The 27,677-nt window shown below is 39.4% G+C and overlaps 1 gene segment (V, D, J or C); it reads right to left on the reverse strand.

Annotated features, from left to right (window-relative positions):
- Positions 1-3,576: 3,576 nt before the first annotated feature.
- LOC131910464 (T-cell receptor gamma chain C region C7.5-like) lies at positions 3,577-27,199 on the reverse strand. The segment is given in 6 exon segments: positions 3,577-3,725; positions 4,286-4,327; positions 5,726-6,055; positions 12,246-12,305; positions 26,678-26,980; positions 27,088-27,199. Coding segments are annotated over 6 exon segments (996 nt in total).
- Between the last annotated feature and the right edge of the window lie 478 nt (positions 27,200-27,677).

The raw sequence follows: 27,677 nt of genomic DNA on the forward strand, positions 1-27,677 counted from the left end.
TTCAACTAAGCCTTCCTCAGGCGACTCTGATAACATTTTCCTCCTGAGGTGGAACTACTATTTAGTGGATGGCTTTAACACAGCTGAACTCAAGGCATTCTGTGACTTCCTATAATACATTGTTCTTGTCCACATCTTCATTTTCCTATGCTACTTCGCTCAAGACACAGCCTTATTCCTTTTTGTTTTCCACTAAGAAAGTGAAGAAAAAACTACTTGGAAACTTAAATCAAGCATTGGAGAAAAGAACAGACCCTTGATGGAATGTTAAAATTATCCTGGGGCTACATCTCTCCTTCTCTGTTTCTTCCTTGGTAGAGTGTCTACCCAGTTCTGGGCACCAGATTCCAATCCCCACAGCACCTGAGCTCTCTGTGAGCACCAATCGCAACAAGCTCAGCCTCCATCAGCGAAGAGACCGAGTTTCAGGGCCTCTACAAGTATGTGGAGTTGGAGGTTTTCTCTCCAGTAGCTGTGGTCTTTTGAAAGCGAGCAGATCTGGCTGTGGTTTAACTGCTCCTATTTTGTCTTCTAACACCTTAGCCTCATCGTGGGCTGCCCCAAACAGTGGTGGTTTGAGTTTAACCATTTTCCAGGAAGCAACCACACTGACAGAGCAGGTAAACAAAAGAAGCTTGAGAAAGTAAAACTGCTATTAGACACAGGATATTGTCTCTCCATCTCCCTACCCCTAGCACTCTCTGCACACTGCTGAGGCTCCAGGCTGCCCAGGTGGACTCCAGCAGGAGGGTGCAAAGAGGTTTGGCACCACATGAGACACTGCCTGGTGCTATTGGCCAGTGATAACAGCCCCACAACGCTCTTGCTGATTATCAGTTTCCAGCCACGGCATCTGTTTCCTTGTGCAGACATAGCCATGTCTCTGTTTAGCTGCCAGGAACTGGGTCTGAAGAGTCCAGTCAGCTCAGGAGCATCAGGGAGGAGATATAAATTAAATTTCATCTTCTTATGCCTGACTATTCTTGTTTTGTTTTTTCCCCATGGGAACTTCTGCTTGATTTTACAGAAACTGAAGTTGATTGTACAAACCTGAAACCTTTTCATTTTAAGTTGAAACTATGAGCTCTAACTTGAGGACATGGGGGTGGGTAAAGAGATTATTTCCTTCATCCACTCTGAGCCTAATAGCAAAAGAAGGTTTTCTTGAAGAGTTGCCTATTTCCATCCTACAAACAAATGCTATACTAGGTAAGAGCAGAACTGCTCACACCAACCAGCTGAGATCCAAGTTCTGCCATTCCCTGTGGCATTTCAGGAGACCCCACAGTTCTCCCTGGCACAGCTTCCCCTTGTACAGAACAGAGATGTTCTGTCTATCTTACTCTGTATTTGTGATGCTTACTTGAGGTGTCACATATTTAATCCACCACCTGGAAAATACCATGACATTCGTGATTTCCACCATTGCTTCACTCAGATGTCAACTACTTGGTTTGTAACTTTGCATGCAAACCCTGTTACTTAACTTTATGCATTATTCAAAGGATGCATAAATTTTAGTGTGGAACTAAAACATTAGAAAATAATAATATGATCTGTATCTCAAAAGGCAATGGAAAAGATTTTGAATATTCTCATGCCATAGAAATAATGAGTGGATATTTTAGGAAAAAGCTATGTTTACCCTGATTTAAAGACTGCTCAATATGTGTATGGACTCAAACATTACATAAGATTCCATAAATATGTAAAAGTTTTGTCATTCAAAAGAGAAGCTGATATAGAAAAACAAACAAACAAACAAACAAACACTAGACAATGTAGCCAGTATTCTATCTGTGAAATGTGGCTCCTGGTTCAGGATCCTCCCACAAAATCAGGTAGTTACCTGTTTGAGGCTTTGTGTTGTGATAAAAGTCATGGACCAAGGAAGTTGCATAACCTCATTCCTGCATCAAAAATTACCTAGATTCCAAGAATCTTCTACAAGTGATTCAGTCTATGGATAAACTTGAGTCTCAGGATGCTACTCACGTCCACACAGCACCATTGAGGAATCTACCATGCCTGAAACTCACATCCCACTGTATTAGTGCTCTCCCTAGAAGAGCAGTTTCAAACCAAAGACAAATGCTCAATGGAGAGCAGAATCGCTGTTCTAACTTACAGCAAGTGGCACAATTATTATTATTCTAGAGTAGATCACACTTCTAGTCAGAGAAAGGATGAGTGAGAAAGCCAGTGGCATGGAGTAATCATGAGGAATAAAGAGATGAACTCATACGTCCTTAAGGAAATTATCACTAACTTTATTAAGGAAGCAATGGTTGTTTTTATAATTTGTGATTGTTTTGACTTAATATTACTGAAAGATATAGGATATGTATAACATTGATGTTCTCTCTCTATTCCATGCCTCTCTCTCACACACACAGGAGATCAGAGAAATCTGGCTTTAAATTACTAGTACTGCTTCAAAATAGTGACCTTTAAACTGTGGCCCATAATTGTATCTATTTCAAAGGGCTGTTAGAAGATCAGGGGTTGCTTGGTGTGTAGTATAAGACATGATCCTATTGCACTCTGCCAGTCTTCCCGTGGAGAATAGAAATCACTATTGGTGCCTTTGTGTGAGAGTGTGGTATCTACTATCTCTAAGGCAGGGTCACGGGCCTATTCCAGGGCCCTCAAGGACTTGCTTGTACTTCCTATTAATAATTTCCTCAACATACAAGGCCCTAGGGGATAGACTATTCTGACTTCATGTCACGGAGGGAAGCTGTGGTATTGGGAATTCAGTATCTGAGGTCACTCTCCTCCATCACTTTTCCTCTCTGAAGTTCTGGTAGCTTTCAGGGAGCAGTCTGAGGATCTGAAAACATACCGCTGTGAAACACAGGCGCAGAGCTGAGCACACACAGTTTGAGTCATGTTAGATATTTGCTCACTGCCAGGAGAAAGCCTAAAACCAAATGACACCAAATCTGATGGCCTTTAAGAGCAGTAACATGACTTTTTTCAATTTCTTGTAGTTCCTCTTACACCTACTGTTCCAAGAAATGTCATAACCACAGACTCTGGACCAAGATTTGAAATGTGATTTTGGACTCTTGTTACCAACTGTCATTGGATGCCATGGCTCAGTTGTCATACCGTGTCTTTCAGGGTTATTAAATGGAAGTAAAGATTGACAAAAATAGACTTCTGATTTTTAAAAATAATTTTATTGTCTCTAATATGAAATACAAGACAAGAATTCAAATAGTAAAGAAGGCTTTTCCAGTTGTCTAGAGTGGAGGCTTTCAAGAAGTTAGCTGGTTCAAAGGTGACAAGGACCATGGGTAGAAGCTGCAAACTATGTGTATTAGAGGTGTGATGCTTCAGGCTCTTGGGGGAGGGGACTATTGAAGAGGATGGAATCAGAAGGGAGGTGTGCTCAGAGTTAAGCTGCTCAAATTGCTTATAAAAGTTTGAAAACTTTTATGCAGTGACAGAATGATATACGTGTGACTTTACAGAGGTCAAAGTTAGCAAGGAAATCCAGCTGGACTCCCATAAGGCACCTTTTGACAGTAAAGGATGAAAAGTAGCTGACTTGGACCACCTTTCATTTCCTTAGGACTTCTTCTTATTACCACAGAGGGCTGCTCTTCTAAACAGAAAGAAGCTGACCATGGCCAAGTAGATCACACTCTTGAGGAGCAGGAGGAGGTAGGTGTAGTACGCAGAAGTGCTCGTAAACTGAAGCTGCAGCGCAGGCACATCTGAAAGAGTCCTTTAATTAATTAGTTCCACATGCTTTTTTGACAACATAGCACATGTTACTGAGGAGGGAGTAATAGGTATTAATTTTCTGAGGACTTACATCAAGTAACAGCTCTCCTCACCCAAACCTGAAACAACACTCACCATTCACAAAAGAACCACTAAGAGGGGAATTGAATTTGGAAGTCAGTTTGTCTAAATCTATCATTGCCAGTAAGTAGTGAGTAACTGGATGGCTTTTAAAACCTATACTTAACTTTTATTATGCTTTCTTTGGTGGTTAAAAATAATAGACATATGAGTCAATAAATTCCTTTGTTAAAATAGGTTAGAGTACATCACTGTGCCCCTCATTAAAGTACACTTGTATTTGAGTTAGTAGTTCACCGTGTTGCTGTGATGTCTGTGTAGTGACACATTAGCTATAAATATCACTGTCTATTCTGTAATGCCCAGACATTTAGATATTTTTAAATTGATGCAAGGCAGTTCAAACATTGTTGTGTACAAAAGGAAAAGCGCTGTAATGTGATACAAAGGCAAAGATACTAAAACCTACCATTTTGATGCGAGCAAGTTGTAGGCTCAGTACTTACGGCAACTACAAGAAATGACAACAAGAGTTTGTTAATTAATATGTACATTATTTGACAGTTCTCCCTCTGTTTGTGAATATGCATATATCCACATGTAATCCATCATTCACTTGTTATGTTTCTGTATACAGAGAAGCAGAAATTCAAAAAGAATATTTTTTTCCTTTTTTACCCTACAAAATATAGTAAACTTTCTAAAATAGTCTTCAAAGAAAAACAGCCATATCTTTCCAAATCAAATACCTTTCCAAAGCAACTGCTCAAAGTTCATTGATCATTATAGTGGCTAGGGATCCCAGAGGAGAAACCCAGACAGTGACCAGCAAGAGGCTCATAGGTTTTATATGTGCTCATTCCTCACAGGTTTAGAAGGTCCCTGGGGCCTTGGGACTATTGTTCAATGCCAGCAGTTACGACACACAATAAATTGCAAGACCAGCTGAATATTCAACCTTCTGTCTGGATGTTCAGCTGTGTACCTCACTAATCAAGGGGCTCCTTTGGGGTCTTGCATCTGAATTATTCTGAATAAATTGGAAAGAGTATGCATTCTTCACTGTACACCCCCTCCATGTTGGGACACCGACTAATTCTGGTCTACCCACTGACGTTCCTATTCAGGCCTATATTAGCTTCTGAAATGCATTGAAATGTCAAGAAATGCATTAATTATGAAGCATGCTTGCAAACAGTATCCTCATTCCATCTTTAACTATGATATTCTAGATGACAGTGATACATATAACAACAACAAAAACCTGAAAATTTCAAGGCTGCTAAGTTCACTCCTTTTTTGTGACAAGCTTTGGCTCTTTCATTTGAATATTTTGTTAACTAAGGCACCAGTTTCTAAGGCATCAGTGTTTTGGAACTGAACTTTGTACACAACAAGAAAAAAGTAAATGACTTTGCTTACTTGGTAGAACATTCCTAATTAAGTCATCAAAAGTGGAACCTCCGTTTTAGCATTTATCAAGTACTTAGCTGCCTGTTGCTTTAATGTGTCATTTGTTTTAATACAATTAACAATTATCAAAAAGGAAAAATAAATAAATAAATGGAGGAAGGAAGGAAGGAAGGAAGAAAGAAAGAAAGAAAGAAAGAAAGAAAGAAAGAAAGAAAGAAAGGAAGGAAGAAAGAAAGAAAGAAAGAAAGAAAGAAAAAGAAAATCAGATCTGGATACTTTGGATAATGACAATAGATGTAGAAAAGCTTAAGCCAATTTTTCACCTTCTCTCCTAAGGCCTCTACCATCTTAGTACTTTAGTAAAGTAAAATGTAAAACAAATGCAATGGCCCTGTTAAAGGTCTTATGTTAGTTTTTATTAATATATCATAGAAAAACTGGGTATTTTCGAACACCTTTTCTAGAAAGCTCTATTTCAAAGGACATATGCACATACCTTTCTTTATTGGAGGAAAGGAAATCTCTTGGTCAACTCCTTTTTTGTTGTTCTCATGTTTGACAATACATCTGTGCTCTTTATACATTGACTTTTCAGTCACAGTCAGCCAGCTAAATTTCATGTACGTGTCGTTCGTCTTCAGTGTATTCCCTTCCTGGGACTCCAGGATCTTATCACCATCCTTTTCTTTCCAGTATACCCTTATAATGTCAGGGAAGAATTTTTCAAGGAGACAAAGGTATGTCCCAGCTTTATGGAGATTTGTTTCAGCAACAGAAGGAAGGAAAATGGTAGGCTTGGGGGAAATGTCTGCATCAAGGTTTTTGTCTGTAAGATAAAATGGAAACTTAATAACGTTGATAATAATGAGGATAGTAGTTATTAGTGTTGAGACGTAGCCCAATGTAGTATCAAACTCTATGTATACCTGTAGATGGCCTCCTCCTAGTCTGCCTGATCCTGATCCTCCTGCCTCTGCCTCCCAAGTGCTAGGATTACAGACATGCACCACTAAATCCAGTCACTCAAAATAATTAGTACATAAACACAAACATTGAATAGTTAAGAACAATTTATTTCTTCACACCACCTTTGTTTTCTCAGAGTGACACATACATTCATCTGGGTGGATGGATGGGAGGGAAGGAGACCAAATTATGTCTATGGTCATTTGTACAGATGAAGGTTTCTTGTCATTTCTAACATGCTCCCCCCTCATCCTTTGTTACTTTGTTCTTCGGCAATTTAGTGCAACCCACTGCTTATTTAGCTGACTCTATAATGCGCCCTGCTTTTCTTATAGCTCAGTGGAATAGAAGTCAGGAGGTGGCTTTCAATTTTTCTTTGTAACTATATGCAGTCCCTTATGAAGTGGGAATATCCTTTCATGTGTATTACAATCCATCAGGTAGATCTGCTAGCTACAGTTACAGATCCCCTTCTCAATTTTGAAGTTCTCAGGGGATAGCCTAGTTGATCTCTACTTTTAGAAAGCAATTTACTCTCTCATGAGAACCACTCCAAGTTTTGGTGTTGGGCATGTAGCTGTACCTCCAAATTATCCCTAGTATGTTGAATTAAGAGGCTTCAATTTGAGTTATCTCAACAGATAAGTTCCTAGTAAGAGGTCAGGGAGAGAGGAGATCTTCCAAGGAAGGAGAAATAGAACATAATGCTATAAAGAGATAAAGAGGAATCTAGAATAAGATTAAATAGGGAGGGGGATGGGAAGGCAGAGTAAAAGAGGGATTATGGGTATGAACAACTAACACTAAAGAGCCTTCAAAAAATCACATGGAAATCTACACCTGCAGAAGCTTCCTAAATATACACTTATATGAAAGGAATTTAAATGGAATTACCATATAAAGGGGGAGAGAATGCCTCCACAAGAAGTCTCATGCCACCAAGCAAAGCCTCCAGTGCCAGGAATGAGGTACATCTTAGTGAGCATTGGTCAAAGAGGTCCTACAGACCCCCACCTCAAACATAACAAGATATTCCCAAGGCTACTGGTTATTCTCCATAACCTGATGCTAAAGCCCTGTTGCTGAAGAAATCACTTACTTTTATCATTAAAGATGGAGAAACTGAGGCCAACTAAAAGCTTCACCCCTTCTGACTAGTGTTCATGGTACTAGAAGGTACTCTGTCTGATACTAGAGGAGAAACCCTACTGCCTAAAACAATAACCTGCTTGCCAGATATAATGGTGAAACTATAGAACATTTTATTGAGTAATCAATCTTTTTTTATTGGATTAAGGTCCACTCCATGAGATGTAACCCATACCTGATGCTGCTAAAGAGGCCAACACCTGAGACTAGATAAGTCACAAACCAGGAAAAGATACACTCCTATAATTCTGCTAATGGAACACAGCAATAAAATGACTGCTAATGACATATTGCTGTACCCATAGACCAGTACATTGCTCAACCCTTATCAGAGAAGTTTCTTCTTGAAATAGATAGCAATTAACACAGAGATTCACAACTGGACAATGTTCAGAGTGAGAGACTTTGGAACACTCAGTTCTAAATGGGGATGTTGAAATCCAGCCTATTCCTTCAAAGCTCAGAGATCTATGTGGAAGAGGAAACAAAAAAATCAAAGAGCCATAGGACTGGGTCTTCTGCTTAGATAGTGCCTTCTATACATGACAGGAACTTGCATCCATGAAATCTTAACAATATGGTCACCTAAACAAGATGTGCACAATTACAACACCAGTTGACGTTCAAGCATGGGTGGGGAAAATCTCACAAGGCCAAACTCCTAGATTAGCTACACACAATGACTGGATGCTAAGAGAAGGAGAATCATGTTCTGTAGGGATGGGCCCCAGATAGGTCATGTAGTTCCAAGTGGTTAGACATAAACACATATACATATTTATATAAAACACTAAATGGATTTAGCAGGTTGTATTTATATGTACATATGTGAGCATATATATTTATATAACAATAGTTACGGAAGAATAATGAATTTGGCAGGGAGTTGGGAGAGTTCAAAGAGGAAGAGGGTGAGGTGGAAAGGAAGCTAATACAATCCTCATGATGAAATTCTCAGAAATTAAAAAAAATACTTTATAAAATTAGAAACAAAACAGCATTTCACAACTTCTACTAAAACTTGTATTGATTAACAGTAAAAATCCTTCTTTTTTGTGGGTTTTTTTTTAGAAAGGATTTCTTTGTGTAGCTATGTATCCCTGGCTGTCCTGGAACTAGCTCTGTAGACCAGGCTAGCCTGGAACTAATGGAGATCTGCCTGCCTCTGCCTCCTGAGTGCTGGGATTAAAGGTGTGTGCCACTGCCACATGGATAACAATAAAAATCCTTTAAAAATATATTTAGAGTCATGCTTCTTGTCAAATGATGAAATAGCTTGGTAAAGAAAAGCAAATGCCTCCAGATGGGAATTTTGTGTATGTAAAATTTTAGCAGTTAGAAGTCCAGTTGCATCTCCCAGAAAACTTAGCTGTATAATAAATGTTATTGGCTATAATGACAACAAATCACCTCTTCATGGTAGAGACAGTCCTCTCTACGGTTTTTGTGTCTGTTATGGTTTGGACAATGTACCACATGCTTTATTCATATTATCGACTTTGGTTTTCACATAATCTTGCTGTTCTCATACCCTCATCTGTCCTACTTGTTAGGAACTGAGCACAGAGTCTCCCATGATCTCTAGGAATAAGTGGAGAAGCCAGAGACCCATGTCTGAGTTCAAAGCCCAGACTGGTTCAGAGTGCATTGGACCTGGAGAAAAGGGAAGGCGACTGTGTATTGAGTCCATTACAGACTTATCTGGTTTCTTGTTTGTTTTTTGGTTTTTGTTTTTTTGTTTTGTTTTGCTTTGTTTTGAGACAGGGTATCTCTGTGTAGCAGTCCTGGCTGTCCTGGAACTTGCTTTGTAGACCAGGCTGGCTTTGAACTCACAAAGATCCATCTGTCTCTGCCTCCCAGGTGCTAGGATTAAAGGCACGTGCCACCACTGCCTGGCTCATAGACTTGTCTGTAATAATAAACCCCACTTCGGTGTCAAATGATTTAATAATGACTTCCATACATTACATATGAATGCTTTACAGAAGTCTGAATGTCTTCAAGCATTACTAGGATGTTTGCACAGTGTTCTTCAGCATCAACTTTGGTAATTGCTTCAGAAAATCTTTCTCACAGCCCTCTTCTTTCTAAACATTATCACCTCCACTCCACTGTGGCCATGCTTTGCCTTCCCTCAATTTCTTTGAAAATATATTTGTTCACTATCCACCTATGACAACACAATACATTCCTCTACTAAACATGGAGGAACTCTACAGTGACTCAACCCATATCAGAACTACTACATTAGTTTAGAGACCTTGATTCTTCAAACAATAGGGACAATATGGTAGTCTGGAATTCTTACAAGGATGAGGCTTTGGTCCTGACTTAACTGAGTCATAACGAGTTCTAAGATTGAGCAAGTTAAACAACTTCTAAGTTTTAGCTGCTTTATTTTTCATAAAACCTATCTGTTACTGAAAATCAATTCAGCCTCTCTACCACAATGAAACTAAAATAAATGACTGCTAGCAACAACAACTTAATTTGCTATGACTTGTGCTAGAACAAAACATTGTCATTCCACAGGGAAAAGCTTTGCTCTTAGTCATAGAAATGGAGGGTTTGGTTTGCAGTTAAATCTAGGTCAAATGAGGAGGGCCCACCATCTATAGTCTACTTTTCTGTGGTATACCCGGGCTCCCAAATCCACCATCACAAGAAACCTGCTGCTCTAGGATAGCAAAGGGAGATGTGATTAAGCCTAGAGTGTATGCTGGTGCATGGAACACTTCGTTTCTGATGTTAAAACAGTGCCTGTGCTCCACTCAGAAGCACAACACACGGGAATCAGATCTTTTACTGAAAGTTTGGGTACAATCCGACTTCAGTAAATCATGCCAAATGCTATTCTGAAGCTTCTGGCTTGGCTCTTTCTTGAAAATCTAATGAAGAAATGTCAGGGGAGCTGGTCTTCAAAGCCATTTTAGGACACTGTTATCCACCAGTCAGTTATCCACCTGACTTCATAGACTGAGTCCCAGTGAGTGTGTGACATCAAATTTTATGATTTAGTTGCAGTATCAGTGGGTTTGTTTAATGGCCACTTTTCATTTCTCAAAATGAATGTTGGAGAAAATATCCACTCAATATCCATTTTCCTTCTGAAGGAGATGTGTTTTAAAATGTTTTTCCCCAATTTTCTTTTTTTCTTTCTTTCTCTGTGTATATGGTGTGTATACGTGGAACCTGCAAATTCCTGTGTGTGAATTCAGGCACACACTTGCCTGAATGTGGTAGTCAGAGACAGCCTTACTTCAGTCTTCACCTTCCACTTTGTTTCAGAAAAGATCTCCTTGTTATTTACCATTCTGGATTCCAGTGTAGCAGTCCTGTGGCCTTCTGGAGCTATTGCTGCCTCAGTGTCCTGCCTTACCTTAGGAGCACATGTGGACTTTTAGACTGACCCTGGCGATTGAAACTCAGGTCCTCACATTTATGCCGCAAGCACTGTACCCACCAAGTCACCTCCTCAACTACTTCTCTAATTTTACAGTGGAAAATTTACCACATTTGAAAATTGGCGTGCTTCTTTATCAGTCAGTAAAACAGGCGTTGTACTATATTTTATTTTAACCTCTGAATATAAAATTGTGTTCTTCAATTATTCTAAACTCTTTGCTCATGTCTCCTATGCCAGAATAGGAAGCACACAGCTTCCTCAGATGTGGTCAAACCAGGAACCATTCTGAAGATGCTGAGGCTGGAGCTTGCAGCATCCATACCCCCCCTCTCTCCCTTCTCTACTCTGCAGAATGTAAAGAAAACGTTCCTGTAGGCATGGGCCTGTGTGTCAGGGTGGAACGCTTGGAGGAATTTGTATCTAATACTCAACATCTGACAATATTTTTGTTACTATTTGTGTGAATATATAAAATCGGCTCTGCCGGTATTAAATGGAGAGAAAACTCAAGCGAAGCCACAGAAGATCTAAGTGTAACCAGGAGTCGAAGGACTGAGCACACTCTGCCTTGAAGCTTGTGTCATGTTCACACAGGCTGACAAGTTTTATTTCATTTTTTCAAGATTTTCCCGATGTTTCCGTATTTCCTCCCTCAAAGGGCTGTTATTTATAAATCAGTTCTTAGCCTAGAATGTAATTTAGAGTTAACTGAGATTTCTTTTTCAGAGAGAAATTTTCAGAGAGAAATAAAAGCAATAATCATGTGTTTGGGCATAGTTACTAATAATTAGACAACTAATGTGTTCTTATAAAAAGTCAAGATGCATAAAACGAAAATTTCAGACAATATGACAATCCTAAGCTTCCTTGAGGAAAGTAATGATCAAATAAAGATGTAAATCTGTGAAGAGCCTTTTACATGGACCCGGGACAGATGTGGCTTGTGTAAACTACAAATTCTAATAGAAATCTCCAGATAATATTTCAAGAATCAGAGTGACATAAATTGTGACTTGTCACAACCTACCCTACAAGGAGTCAGAGAAATAAGAATGGCATTCAGTAATGTTCTACAGAAATTTACTGTCATTTATGATCAAAACCAATAATAATGGTTTTCCAGTTTGTCTGGAGAATGTAGCACTAGTTGCCTTTCAAAACAGAGAAAAACTCCATTTTGAGGACTCACTTAAAAGACTTTTTAAAACAATATCCTGAAATAATAGTTTACACCAATAGTCTATGCACATGATCCTCAGAATGACTTCCACTTCCCCTTTGTATATGCAACTATTCTAAATACAGAGTTTCAGTGTTTTCTGGATGGAGAGAAGAAACAATTTACAAAGTAGTTTTTACTGTCATATCCAATAATCTGTCCTGAAAAATGACTCAGGTTAAGAATATTGTAGTCAGATACAGTATCTCATAGTAGTTTTTGGTTTTTTTATACAATCATATATATAATAGAATAAAGCAGAAAAAAGTTACTTACCAGAAGGGATTACTATGAGCTTAGTTCCTTCTGCAAATATCTTGCTCCAGCCTGAGCTATCACAGTGCTCACAGCTTCTACAAAAATCTAAACCTTCTAAAAACATGTCGTGATAAACTGATCTGGGTTCCTTAGAAATCCATTGAATATAAATTGTGTGACATCTGGTAAGTCGTAAGTTTCTTCACAAACTAACTTCATACATTGTTTTCCTTGGAGGCAGTTATAACAGAAAATAGAAGTGGTACAATTGGGGAAGAAGAGAATTGGGCTAACTGGTCCACCAAGTGCTTTTTTTTTTTTTTTCAAGTAACTGGGAAAAATATTCTAAGAATTGTTTTGTTTTTAATTTCCAGGAGTTCAGTTGTGTTGAAACTGCTCAGTGTTTGCATCAAAGGAATGTGTTTTCTGTTCTCACAAGCACTCATGTTTCTTCTTAGGAAGAGGGGAAATACTTCTGAAAAGAGGAAGCTCTTTGAAAAACGTGACCTAAATTATGTATGTTCATAAAGCCGCCATTATTAGTTGCCGTTCAAGAACAATTGTTGTAGCCATGTTAATGAAAAATGTAGTCTGTAATGCCTTATTAGAATAGAGAAGAAGGCTAGATAAAAATTACATCTGTAAAGTATCATAAATTTTAATGATTTATTAGTTTGTTGATTACAAATATTATTTTACTTGACAATTTCAATTTTCTATTACTCAGAACAGTTGCTTACCCTTTAGACTTTACACAGCATGACATGTTCTCAACTATTAGTCTTTGTTCCAAGACCAAGAGGTGAATTATCAGAAGTCTTAAGATGTGTCTGTATTTATAGAGACACAAACTAACTTAAAACACGAAAGAGTGAGTAATAAGGGATGGCAAAATTGCTCAGTAGGTAAAAGCACTTACTGGCAAACCCAATAATCTGAGTTTGATTTCCGGAACTCACATGGTGGAAGGAGAGAACCAACTCTCTTAAGTTGTCTTCCAACCTCTGCATGTATGCCTTGGCATGTGCACATCCATGCATATATGTACACACACGTAAAATAAATGTAAAAATTAATATTATAAATTGTTCATTGCATTTGTAAAAAAAATAGTGTCACACATACCTTGATCCAACAGCTCTCTAATTGGACTTAAGACCTCTCAACAAGAGGTATACCATGCCTGGTATTGGAGACCTAACTAACTATTTAGTGGTAGTGAAGTCATGTTATTGGGACTCTACAACTACTAGTTTACTAAAACAGTATAACCACTAACAACAATCTATAAGCATTTGTCCTTATACCCACAGGTAAGTGTAGTCTTTACCCCTTGTCAAGGAAACTTCTCTTTACAACAGATGGAGAAAATCACAACCAGTCAAAATACAGAGTTGTGGGACACAATCCCAAAGGATAAACCTCTGACTCAAGGTACATTAGGGAAGAGGGGGCGTAAAGATTGTAGGAGTCAAAGGATCAGTGCATTTGTTGTAAGACTGTGTCTCCTAGTAACATCAGAAGCTCTATTCATAAAGTCTTACCAACATGACTGCCAAATGTGAGCTGAACAAGGATGACATCAATGAACAGACTAAACTGGATGGGGAAAAGCCCACCAAGTCTCAACCCTACACTAAATACTACAGGAAACTGAGTAAAGCTGGGAGTGGGAGAGGTGGTCCTCCACAGGAAGGAGCACATCAATTGATTGTCCAGTGCCAACCAATCAGCTCTGAAAAGATACATACAAGTAACACCATATGGACTTAGCAGGTTATGTTTAGAAATATATATGTATAATGTATATATACAACACATATATGCATGGAATAACAATGAAAAAAGAGGTCATGAATTTAAAGGAGAGCTGAAAGGAGTATATGAAAGGGTTTGTAGAGAAGAAAGGGAAGGGGAAATGTAACGAAATTACAATCTCAAAAGTAAACAAAAAAGAAACCAGAAAAATACAAGGACTATATGAAAAAGGCAGTATCAAGTTTTAGTAATTGTCCATTAAAATCTGAATATATAAAGAAACACAATTATAGAGAAAAAACCTACACTTATCAGGAAGCCAATACCTCCTAAATTCATATTTAAATTGGCTACAATTCCAATCTGAACTACTACAGTACTTTGCTTTGTTTTTTTTCTTAAGTGAAGGTGCTAGAATTTGGATAAATAAGCATATTATAGATTCTGTGAAGATTCATGAACATTAAAAACCAAAAGAATTCTCAACTAGGACTGGTGGCTGTAATCCTGGCTAATTAGGGGGCTCAGGCTGAAGGATCACAAGTTTAAAGCCAACCTAGGCTACAGTATGGGTTCAAAGTGACTCTGGGAAATGTAATGAGACTCTACCTCAAAAATAAAAAATTAAGAGAGAGCTATGGATAAGGCTTAATGGTATAATACTTGCATATGACTCTATGTTCATCGCAAGTCCTGTGAAAACTAATTAATTAAAAAAACAGTAAAAAAGACATTTGACTAATGCATAATATAGTATTGACGCAAGAATCATGAAATAGTGAAACTGAAAAATTTCATAGAAATGGTCAAACAATATGTGGATGTTCAAAATGTAACTATAGTTGAAACTATAGTGAAAACTATAAAGTAGTCAAGAAAGAAATTAGAGAAGACAGTTGAAGATGGAAAGACTTTCTATGTTCATGGATAACCAGAATAAATATTGTTTAAATGGCTACATTATTAAAAGTAATATACAGGAGATGGAAAAATGGCTCAGTGGATAAAATCAGTGACTTCTCTTTCAGAGGACCTGGGTTAAATTCCCAGAATCCACATGACATGATCATTCACAACTGTGTGTAACTGCATTTCCAGGGGACCCAACATCATCTTCTGCTTTATGGGTACCAGTTATGCTTATGGTACATATATACACATATATTCAGGCAAAACATCTGTTCATATAAAATGTAAAATAAATGTTTTTAAAAACGATACATAAATTTAATTAGATGCCCATCAAATTCCAGTGATATTCTTCATAGAAGTAGAAAGAACAACCCTTAAATTATATGAAAACACAAAAAACTTTGAATGCCAAGTAAGCCTAAGCAAGAAGATCAAGTGAAATCATCACAATATTTAATTTCACCAGACTTCAGGCCAATAGGAAAAAACAGCCCGATGTGGTACCAGCACATAGATTAATCATGTGCAGCAATGGAATAGAATAGAGGACCCAGAAATAAACTCATTCAATACAACTGTCATATTCAATGAAGGTGAAGAGACAGTTTCCTTAATAAGTAGTGCTGTGAAAAGTGGGTACTCCATGTAGAAGCCTGAAACTAGATCCTTATTTCTCACCCTCTAAAAAAAACAACAACAACAACAACAACAACAACAACAAAAAAAAAAAAAAAAAAAAAAAAAAAAAAAAAACCCTAAAATGGGTTGAAGAAGGCCTTAGTGGAAGGTGCTGAAACTTGAAATCAATAGAAGAAAACAGGGGAAACACTGAGACAGCTTCGGGCCAGCTACAAATGAACACAAAACACCAGACCCCTGTTACCATGTGCTAATGGAGCTATTCCTTCCCTACATCAAAGTAGATGTTCAGAGTAGAAAAGTACTGGTGCAAGGTCATGTCTATGATAAGTTTAAAACAATGTAAAATGTAGAGCCGAACCCACACGTGGTTTTTTATTGAGAAAACTTAAGATCTAGACAATATATGAGTATATCTTCCTGATTATTGAAAAAGGAGGTGAAGAGTCATGTGTCCAGTTTTTATATATTCTTCTCTGCACTCAATGAGAAGCCTACCAATCTAGGCTGGCACTGAGCTTTGCAGTGTTGTAAATAAAATTGCTTCATTTTCACTCCTCTTGGTTTCCAGTATTCTTATTAAAAATGAGGACCATCAATTCTCACTCTGGACATAGAAATTAATTTTCTCTAGAGGACTCCAAATAGCTCAGGGAACAAAAACAAGTTTTGATTAATGGGACTGGATCAAATTAAAAGGCTTAATTAAAGAAACAACAACCAACAGAGAGAAGAGAGAGCCTACCAAATGGGAAAAAGTCTCTGCCAAATATTAATCTGACAAATGATTAGTATCTAGGATATATAAAGAATTCAAAAAGTTGAATAACAGAAACATACACTGCCCTGTCCAATCAACAATGATCAATGAAACGCAGACACTTCTTAAATGATGAAGTCTGAATGGCCAATTAGTAGTTAAAATGTGCTCACAGTCTTTAGCCACCAGTGAAGCAGGAATGAAAATTGCATCCTCTCATAGTGAGAATGGCTTCCATCAAGAACAGAGTCAACAAATCCAAAAATTATTTCAGAGGCGGTAGTAAGGATAAATTTAAATAAAAATGTTGTTGAGAAAGAGTTTCTGTAAGCTCTTTAAAATTTATGAAGATTGGTGCTTAACGTGAATGATATTCCATGTGTTTCATCTAAAAATTATTCTATAATTTAATTTCTAGTTACAGTTCTGCTAGTTGTCTGTAGAATAGCAAATTTATGTAATGACTGAGACTTAGAATGGTGGGCAGTCTGCCATATGAACTCTCAATGCTCAGGGGTTTGAGTGGTCTGATGCTCATATTATCCACAACAATTGAATCTAGATTAACTTGAATGTCCACAGAAATAACATGCTACTTGATTTCCTTTGTTTTTCTATTGTACAAGGAGACTGCAGCATCCATGTAGACATTTGGTCTTTACCATCTGAATCAGGATTATGTAGTTATCATTGTCATGGCTACCTATTACCAGGCAGTGGAGACATAGAGGCTAGAGTTAGAGGGGATTTGCAGTTGTCTCACTGGACCCACAGTTTTGGTCATGACTCTATCCTGAGTGCCACCACAGTTTCAGAAGTGTCAGACTTTAGTCCGACTGTGTTTGAGTTTCTGACAGGTGAAACCACAGTTCCCAGAGTCTTGTCCCCTTTCAAATCTCACATTATAGGAAAGTTCAGAGGAGTTGGGTCAGGGCTGAAGAGACGCCTCAGTGGTTAGGAGTCCTTACTGGTCTTGCAAAGAATCTGAGTTTAGTTCGCAGTACCCAGTCAGGCTGCTTATGACTACCTGTAATTCTAGCTTTACGGGATTAGGCAACCTCTCTGACCTCCACAGGCCTCACATGCATAATTCCATATACAAACACATAAAAACACAGACATACACACAAACAAATGGACACACACAAGCAAACATACATATGCATACATAAAAAAAGAAATATTTTAAAAATATGAATTGAATTTCCTTGTTTTTTTTCCCCTTCACTTGAGGAGTCAAAGCATGTGTAAGCTAAAAGACAAAACAAAACAAACCCCAAAACATGTTGTCCTCTTCACTACATGTCTGCATCTTTGCCATAAAGGACATGGGAACCAAGTTTGAGAAGAAATAGCTAATATTTTGGACACTGGAGTCAGGCTGGAATTGGAATCACTTTATTTGGCTGCTACTGAAACATCTGCAGAGAATCATTTGCCTAGAACACAGTTGCATGGGTTTTGTTGCTGCTGTTCTTATTCTCTAGGTAAGAGTCACAGGATGTTGGACATAAACAGCCTGTATCTCTGTAAAAAGACAGGTATCAGGCCAGGGCCACCAAATCTGAGTCAAACTCACAGCCTCAGCTATGAGAGGTCCATGGTTTCACAGTGTAGTGGAGGAAATACAGGCTTTGTATCAACCAGTCCTTCCAGAACTGGCAAAGACTTTAAAATATACTCGTGAAGAAGTTATTCTCTGTGGCCCTCACACCCTATTTATGCCACAGAAGCTCTTCCAGGTATTGAGACTTCAGAACCAAGAGAAAGTTGCAGGAATGAAGATGGACAGGTAGCCATGGAAGAATAGCATGGGGATGAGGATGGGACACAGCTGTCATTTACCTGCATCTCCCTTTCAGTTGTGTGGTAATGTCGTACTTGGCTTATATCAGCCAGCCAAGATTAGGGGTCTAATGGTAGAGGGATGCCACGATTATTTGTCACTGTGTCCCTTTGAATGAAATGTAATCTTGCTAAAAGAAATTTATTTTAGTAGTGCCCATACGAGAAACAGGGGAAGGGACTGGGTGGAGATGGAAACAGGGCTGTAGCTGCCTCTCTGGGTCACGGGCTTGGGACAAGCCACTTGACTTTTCTAGGCTCTGGCTTCCTCATTTGAAGTGAAATCTCTGAACAAAATGAGTCCCAAGGACACACCCAGTCCCACTACCTATGAACCTGTGAATGTGAGCACTGAGGTTCCTCAGTGGTTTAGGGACTGTGAGTGCAGCTGAGGAGCAGTGATAAGAAGGTTTTCTTACAGGTTCCTTCAGATGGTGAGACACCGTGAGATCCCAGCAGGCACAGTAGTATGTGGCCTCATCTGCTGTGATAACGTTGTTGATTATCAGGTAAAAGGTACCATCATTCTTCTCATCTGTTTCCAAGCGGGAGTTGGGCTTGTCTTGCTTGTAAGCCTTGGCAGAGCCATAGAAGATTCGTTTCAGGGGCTCCCCTTCTTTCAGTTGGTACCAGTGCACAATGGTGTTCTGAAGGGGGACCCCAGAGAGTTTGCAGCTTATGTGCACTGTCTTGTTTGGTCTTCGGGTAAAGGACAGCTGATCCTGAGATATCCAGGAGTCTCCATCTGAAAAGTGAGGGAGAGAAATCAGAGATTTGCAAATCATTGTTATTCTCAGTTGGCTCAGTACACAAAAACAATAAAAGGGGAAAAGGAATGAAGTCAACTTACAAACCCAAGTGAAAGACAGAAGGAAAACCCAGGGGATCAGCATTTCCAGGGGCAGCTGGACTGGACACTAGAGACAGTGACTGGGACCTGAGCTACAGTGGATTAAGACACAGCCCTAGCTCTGTAGAAAAGGAGGAGGGCAAGGCTTGTTTCTGAGCTGATGAAGGTCCTGCCCAGTGAGCTGTGTCATTTTTCATGTTCCTGCTGCAAAGGATCTCTCAGGTACCAGAAGAAGTCATCAAAACACCTGTTACAGCAGCAATATTACATTTCCCATTGGGAACCATTCCCCCAAACCCCTCCCCTGTTGTCCTTAAGTATTATTCCAGTGACACCTCTCCTTGACATCTTTTTCATTCCCTAGGTTTTAAACTATTTTCCTTTCTTTTTGTCACTACTTTGGATAACTATTAATAATCTTGTGGGCATGGAAGAAAAGTAGTAGTGAACAAGATTCTCCAGTCTTACATGTATGCACAATTGATTCAGTAGTAGTCTGTTTTGACTTGATAACTTTATATTAACAAGCAGTGTAATGGAAGACAGCAAGCTGTAATCTTCTATTGTGAATGAAGTCCTGTGAAGGAAAAACATAGTTTCTTTGGCCCATTCATAATTAAACTTTCAGAATTACACCTCTGCCTTAATTTTGTTGGGAGAACAAGAAAGACATGCTTTGCTGAGTTGGGGAATATCCTCACTTGAGCTGTAATAGCTCATTGAAGTGGTTGTGCTGTATTGTGAAAAGACCGAGATTGGATGATCACAACGCTGGAAACGTTCACATGAGACTTCAGGAAGTCCTCAGTGTCCTGTGCTCTTATCGCTGTGGCTTTGAGTTGAGAAGCACCGCTTACTCTCCTCAGTGAGTGACTGAGTAGGAAGGGGAATCCAGGGCTGTCTCTTTCAAAAGGCTTTGGAGTGTCCATCATTTACTCACTTGCTCCTTCTCAAAGTCCACAGGCTTTCTTGAGCACTGCATGTTGGCCTCCTTCCCAGGAAGCTTGCCGTAGGTAGGGAAGCAGAAACCATCACAGACACTGATGAAAGGATGCTCAGGAATGGGATGAGAAGAGATTATGGGGCTCTAGTGAAGGAGACACTGCACTCGGCCCTTGGGCTTCTGGTGAGATCAAACTCAGGACAACTGATGGAAGCAGATGCAGAGCTCCACAGCCACGCACTGGGCTGAGCTCAGGGAGTCTGGTTGAAGAGAGGGAGGAGGGATTATATAAGTAAAATGGGGTCAAGATCACGACAGGGTGAGACAGATGACTTGTGGGAGCTCAAGGACTCTGGACCGACAGCTAGGAAGCCTGCATGGGACCGACCTAGGCCCTCTGCATGTGGGTGACATGGGTGTAGCTTGGTCTGTTTGTGGGGCCCCTAGCAGTGTGACCAGGATCTGTTCCTGGAGCATGAGCTGGCTCTTAGGAAACTATTCCCTATGATGGGATGCCTGTCTCAACCTTGATGCAGTGGGAGGAGCTTAGTCTTGCCTCAACTTGATATGCCGTGCATTGTTGACACCCATGGGAGGTCTTACCCTTTCTGAGGAATGGAGTGGGGGTATAGAAAGGAGGGAGGGAACGGAACAAGAGGAAGGAGGGGAAACTGTGGTTGGTATGTTAAATAAATTTTAAAAATTTAATAAAAAAAAAGAAAAAAGAATGCTCAGTAATCTTGGTCATATCTCTCTGGGGGTGGTGAGAAGGAGGTAATTAAGTGCACAGGTGGGATCAGCCTGGATGGCTTCTGTTGAGTCACAGTGGTCTAGTCCCTGTGGGAGGCATAAGGGGAGGCACGTGTGTCTGTACAGATGAGCCTCCCTTGGAGGGTTTTTGTTTGTGAACATTGTAGCATATTGATAGAGTGTATATCCCAGTATGCACAGTAATATGTCCCTGTGTCTTCTTCTGTCACTTGGTATATTCTGAGAATTGAAGACAACTCACTCTGCCATCTCTTTGCCTCGTATCTTTCTGCTCTAAATTCTTTGTCATAGACAACATTTTCTTCTGAAGAAATATATAGCATTCTTTTTAGAGGCTGGCCTGGCTTCTGTTGGTACCAGTGTATATACGTATTAGGTATCAAAAAACTTGTTTTGATTTGGCATTCAAGAAGTGCTGTATTTCCTTTTTTCTTGATGATATATGACAACAGATGTGAAGTAGGAATGCTTCCTCCTGTATCTGAAAGATAACAAAAGCTAAAACTTTCAAAACTTTTCAAAATTGTGAATTTTGAATTTCATTAAGATAATACACATTTGGTGTCCAAGTCCAATTCAAATCAGTATCTGGGTTTTGTACTCTACCCCCCGCCCCCCACCCAACATGTGCCTTGAGGGATTTAGGATCATTCAGGAATTTGTCAGTTTAATTTGAACAGCTATGTGAATGTCCTACTTGTGAATGTGGTGTGACCAGGCTGTCCCTGTTTTCTGCATCCTCCAGTCCCAAGAGTGGAGGATATCTTACTCACAAATCCCGAGGGAGGCCAGTGTGAAGATTAGCAGCAGGAGCCACATTCTGCAGCCTTTGTCCTGAAGGAGCACTGAACACTAAGGCTACACAGGCCCAGAACAAAAGAGACTGATGCAGGAAGAGGAAGTGGCATTCTGGAGACTGAAAAGGGGGACTTGGTGTTTCATCAAGATTTCCTGTGGAAATTGGTTTACCTAACTCAACTTATTAACAGACTCTCTATTGTCCCTCTGAAAGATGTTTATCAAACTGTCAATTTAGAGAAACTATTTCTTGTCCTGTGAGCATGCCTCAATTGTACATATCAATGGAGTGTGGAAACACCACACATGTGTGGTGTCCACTCTCCACCCTTCTCAAGCCCTGAGAATCATGATTTCAGTTTCGGGTTGACACTTTGAACTTGCATGTGTGAGAGAGAACTTTTGGTTCTTTTTCTGGTCAGAAATGATTGTCTTGTTGAAAGATTAACATTCTTTGTTAGGTTACTCCTAAGATACAGACAGACTTAGTGATGAGTGCAAGGGAGACAGACAAGGAGGAAAGAGAACAGAGAAGAAGGGGAGAAAGAAAGCAGAAACAGAAAAGAAGGAGGAGGTGGAGAAGAGAGGGGAGGGGAGGGGAGGGGAGGGGAGTGGAGGGGAGGGGAGGGGAGGGGAGGGGAGGGAGAACTGAAGTCTCCTTCCAGTGTGCATCCTGGGGAGCTGTTCATTGTTCATTATCACCCTGCATCTGGCAGTTTTGAGTACAGGTCTCCTAGGTAACCTAGACAAAGGAAATACCTTTCTAATTCTACTTTTGAATGTTTCCATTAAGTGGGCGTGTTAGAGCTGCTGTCTCCCTGCACTAAAGACAACCTTGAAGAAGGCCTATTATTCCTTGTTACAATGAGTATGTGTTTGATAGTGATCATTAAAAAGCACAAAAGGAGAAGATAAAGTACTCCTCTTTGTACCAAGAGGTGGTGCTGGGCAGCGTAGTAACACAATCAGGGTCATATGCATAAGTCTAGAGACCTCCATGTAGAATTACTTAATCCCAACACTCCTCGGAAAAAAATATGAAACCTGAGCAAGCGACCTGAGCTGGCTGTAACACAATCTCTGTCTGGAAATGTTAGGAGTTTGCCTTGTCAGGGAGTGTAGTTGTGGGTCTAGAGCTTCCTCCTAGGAAACTTGGGATGCAAGGAGGTGGTGACAATGGAAATATCATTTCTACTCCCCCTTCCCTGATCCTTGCTGTTTTTTCATTAGCACTGTGAAACTTAATTTAAGAGGACAAGCATTTTGTGCTCAAAGCAAAAATTAATCTTGTTTCTGGGTAACAAAATAGCTACTGAAAATTTGCACTGATTTTCTAATGCATTTTATAAAGGAAGTGAAAAATGCGTCTATGTGGGTAGCAAACTCCATTGTCCATGCATTGGTTAGAAAGCTACTGTGCATTTGGCTGCAGAGAAACCAAGTAGCAGTCCACTATATCTATCAAGGAATCAGAGACACCAGAGTGGCTGCTGGATACAAAGGGGGTGAGATTCTAGTTGTCCTGGGCTGTGGGTGCATCCCTTGAAGAGCCTGGCACCTAGACCTCTGTGGCTCAGATTGTAAGTATCCCAAAGGGGCCCAGATTCTTGGGAAATGAGATTCAGACTCAGTAACCCTAGAACAAAACTTGATTTTTTTTTTTTTTTTGCATCCCCAACACAGTTCTTGGAATCACATGCTGCTGATGCCAATGGCTCGGGATATGAATCAAAATGATCACAATTACATTTTTTTGATATGCAATATCACCAACGTGATCAGCTCCCATTAGTAGACAATAGGTACATTCAGGCCTACATACTTGTAAAAATGTTGTGTATTATTTGAGACAATACTTGCAACAGGTTGTTCGAGTTAATTTTATGATGTTGTCCATTTGAAGTTAAGAGAATGGGTCAAAGATAGGTGAAGTAATTTAACCAAAGTTGAATAACTGCTATGGGAAGGTTGGAAGTATAAGAAAAGTCCACTAGGGGAACAATGTCAAACAGAGAAACATAAATTAAAATAGCCATATGTATCATTCATCAGTCATCACTCACTGTAGCAGTGGACAAATCTATTGTATTTATTTACTTATTTATTGCTAGACAGCCTTGATACATGTCAAGTGCTGGAATTATAGGTTTGGAAGCCATCATGCCTGGTTAATGTAGTGCTGGAGGGCGGGGGTGGGAATCCAGGGTCTTGCATGGGGCAAGCATTCTACCAACTGAGTTATAGACTCAGCTGGAACAAATATATTTTAAAAATAGCCAAGTAATAACTACCCTGGGCTTTGTGAGCATCAGTTACAACTACGCATCTTGGCTACTCACTGCAACTTCATCTTTAGCATATAAGTAAGTGGAAGCTGTATCTCGATCAATCTTTATAAGCACAGACACAGTCTATGGCTCTTCTGCAGTTCAGTGACTGTCATCACTATAATATTCATATCATTTTACCCTGTTTTGGTTTTGTCCTTAGAACTATAGAGTAGTAACATGAATGAGTGTGAAAACATAAATAGAAAAAAAGCTCCATGCAAAAAAGTATATCATACATATGATTATAGTATATAAATAATTTATCATTAAATGCACATATCAACATGTTGAATCTATTATACATACATAACAGTTTATGTAACATAAGCTTTCTGTTGGCCTGGGTAAAGTTTATGACAGCACCAGGAATGTTTTTAAATCACCTATTTTTTTTTTAAATCATTTTCTAAATTTGGGAAATTTCCTTTCTATTTAATCATTTTTGTCAATAAATATGTTTCTTTATCTCAAAACTTATAATATAAATAGTCTCTGTAGCCAACATAGTCCTAGCAAATATTCCACAGGCTTTTTAATTCAAGACACAAGACTCCAATGATACTTTTCCTAGTAGGCCTCCAGACAAAAGCTGGGGAACGCCCGATGTCACAAGATTAAGACTTTTATGAATTTTTGGCATCTTTGTGTCCTATATCTAGCAATATCCATTCTAACTGGGTGTTTTAAACTACTAGGCAGTAGTAGCTAGAATTAGGATAGAGGCAGAAAGAAGGGGCTGCAAGAAAGATGTGGTCAGTCTGCCCTTTCACATGAGGCTAGCCTATGTGTACACACACACTAGCCCAAGTGCTTGTTCCCTGTTTTCCTTTCCCTTAACCCTCTGAGGTACCTTCCTTCTACTACACAATATAGTGAATGTTTTCCATTTTACTAACAATTCTTCAAAGACTGTGTTTGATGGTTACATGTTATTTTGTCACTTTAGACCCACAGATAAGGTAATACTTTCTCTCTTCTGCATCACTTTAGCATCCATCAACTTTCCATCCCAGGAGTCTATTCAAAAGTTGAGGCTGTGAGATTTTCCACTGTTCTTTTGAGAATCAAGTGAAGCCATCTGTATCAAGGGCTTAACTCAGAGATTATCAGAAGTTTAATTGTGGGAGTCTGTCAGAATCCAGCTCTGACTTGTCGAAGGGTTCTTGGGTGGAGGAGAGAGGAGCGAGGAAATATTAGATAGAAAGACAGAAGGAGACAATAAGAAAGACAGACACACAGTATAGCTTCAGGAGGGCCCTGGATCAATACCCAGTCACCTCGAGGTTTATTCCAAAGGGCTTTTTGTACAATGCCAAGGGGCAAGAAGAAAGACCTCCCACCAAGATCAAAGCACAATGTACAGCCAAGTGTAGCCCCTTCAAAACACCTGGTAAACACTACCATGGCCTAACCATCCCATTATGCAGCCCTGCTGTGTAAAGCAAGCTCAGATTCTCTGACCTTGAGTAATTTGGGCCCCTATACTAAATTTCACCCCTTTGTCCACTTATTTCTAGAAGTGTCCTTATTCTTAAACTGTCTGTCCTTTCCGTAGTCTTACCATTGTGTCTATGCACACATTAGAGAAGAGGCAATGCCTGCTGAGATTTGGGCACTCTGTTTGGTCCCATTGAAGACCACTATGTTCAGAAGCCATCATGTACAGGGGGTGGCACCAGGGTACTGAGTCTGCCCTTGGGAGGTACTTAGAACACCCAAGTGTCCCCTCATTCAATTGTCAGTGGCATCTTTACTTAATAGGCCAACCTGATCCTTAAAGGGGAGAAACGGATCACAGACATACCTCAGGTATTCCAGAGACTGTAGGTAAACTGCATGAATGACTAGTGTACTGTGAGATACTATATTATTAAATTCATCAGTATAAAAATATTCTATAGGAAGATTTTTTTCTCATTAGACTTTAAAAAGGTGGAATGGAAATTTTTATGTTTATATTTAATTTTTGTATCACCATCTTTTGAATGTTCCCAATTATTGAAACAGAAGTGAGAAAATAAACATGTAATAATTGTCAATAATTATTTTTTATGTTTCCAATTCATGAGTGATTATTTATTCTCTCTATTGGTGCAAGGGGCAGAGAATCTTTTCCTTTTGAAGTGAGTGAAGTTCTTATGTGGTGTCTTTATTATTTATTGCAGAACTCTAAAGTATTGAGTTGAAGTACTTTCCTGGAACAGATCTTGCTTTGCCCCAGCCTTGGTCCTGAGTTGCACTGAGCTGCATTGCACATCCAGGATTCTACTTTGTTATCATATCTGGAAGGAGATGATTGTCTCTTATAGCCATAATAGTCACTAAATTTTTTCAGGAAGACCTTAGGATACTGACTGTGGGCATCCAATTATTACATTTGCCAGACTTTCCAACCTCTGAAAGCCTCTGATGTGCATGATTAAAATTGGGAAATAACCATAACATGAAGTATCTTGAAATAGTTACACCCCTCTTTTGACACATAACTCTGCTTTGCTTTCCTTATAAACTCAGTTATAGGAAACTTCTGCACAGTTAAAAAAGAACTAAATTATGCAGTGAGCCTGCCATTCTATATTGAATGGTTCCCAGATGTTCTCAGTTAGTAGGAAACAGTGTTGAGCCAGTCTTCGATTGCAATACAGTCCCTGAAACTTCACCTTGACAGGAGAATCCACACTGTTGCATGGAAAGCTGAGCAAGTGCTGTGAGGAGGCAAGGCTCAGGTGGTGCTCCCAGCTGAACAGCAGGTGGCTGTCTACGCTAAAGAGGATGTGGGTTGGAACATGTGGCAGGGGGATGGTTCTTGTGTAAACTATTCTGGAAGCTCAAATGCTGTGCTTTAGCCATAGGAACAGTAGTAGATAGCTTCATCATCTTCCTCCAAGGAATATATTGTCAATGTTGATGTGGAAGCACTAGAATTTTTACTTGCCTCCATTTTCTTGTGCTTGTCATTTAAGAGAATATGAGTAGGAGTTGCGATGACATATAATAGAAACTCTAAACCTTGATTTGGTTTCTGCCGGTACCAGTGTATGGCTACACTTTTAAAGCTGTTGATGGAAGCCTTACAGGATATTTGGACACTCTCATCTGTTGTTCTGGAAATTGATATTTCCGGTTGCTCCAACTTCCCAAGTCCAACTGTAAGTAAAGGAGAAAAATTCCCATGAGAAACTGGCAAGTGAAGAAACAGCAATCCAGACAGACTTCATTCTCTACTGAACAGGGAAAGGACAGTGGCAACTCACAAGTCAAGAGACATGAGAAAACGACTACTTTCAGGAATGGATTCCCATCTGCCAGGCCGGCTTCCCAGGGAAGATGTAAAGCAAGGCGGACTTGTGAGCCAGAGTTCTTCATGGTCTGCTGTAGTTCTGAATGGCTGTGGGTTTCCTGGCCCACACAAGCTGGCCAGATTAGCATGTAAGTTGTAGCTGTTCTTCTAGGGGTGGGGGGCAGTGTGGGTGCAGCCCTCTTATCTGTTCTGTCTTCCATTGCTTACTGCAGAGATGTTGCTTGGAGCTACAAAGACATACTTGCTATGCTCTCTTTCCATGTTTACCTATCTGTGATTTGCTGTGCGTTCAGACCTGGGGGAAGAAAAAAATACAGGGAAAAAAACCTGACCTTATTTATCCAACAACAACAACAAATCAGCCTTTGAAATGTTTTACTGACTTTACTTAACAGGCCAAATGCATAAGCACTGGATACTTTATAGGTTCTTTTTAATCAACTGGATTTCACTAAACAAATTGTGAGCCAGGGAAATCATTTTATTTATACTCTTGATCCCTTTAAGAATTAATCAGACAACAGTTATTGGGGAATACAAGAC

This window comes from Peromyscus eremicus, chromosome 5, assembly GCF_949786415.1.
Source record: "Peromyscus eremicus chromosome 5, PerEre_H2_v1, whole genome shotgun sequence".
Classification (NCBI taxonomy): Eukaryota; Metazoa; Chordata; class Mammalia; order Rodentia; family Cricetidae; genus Peromyscus; species Peromyscus eremicus.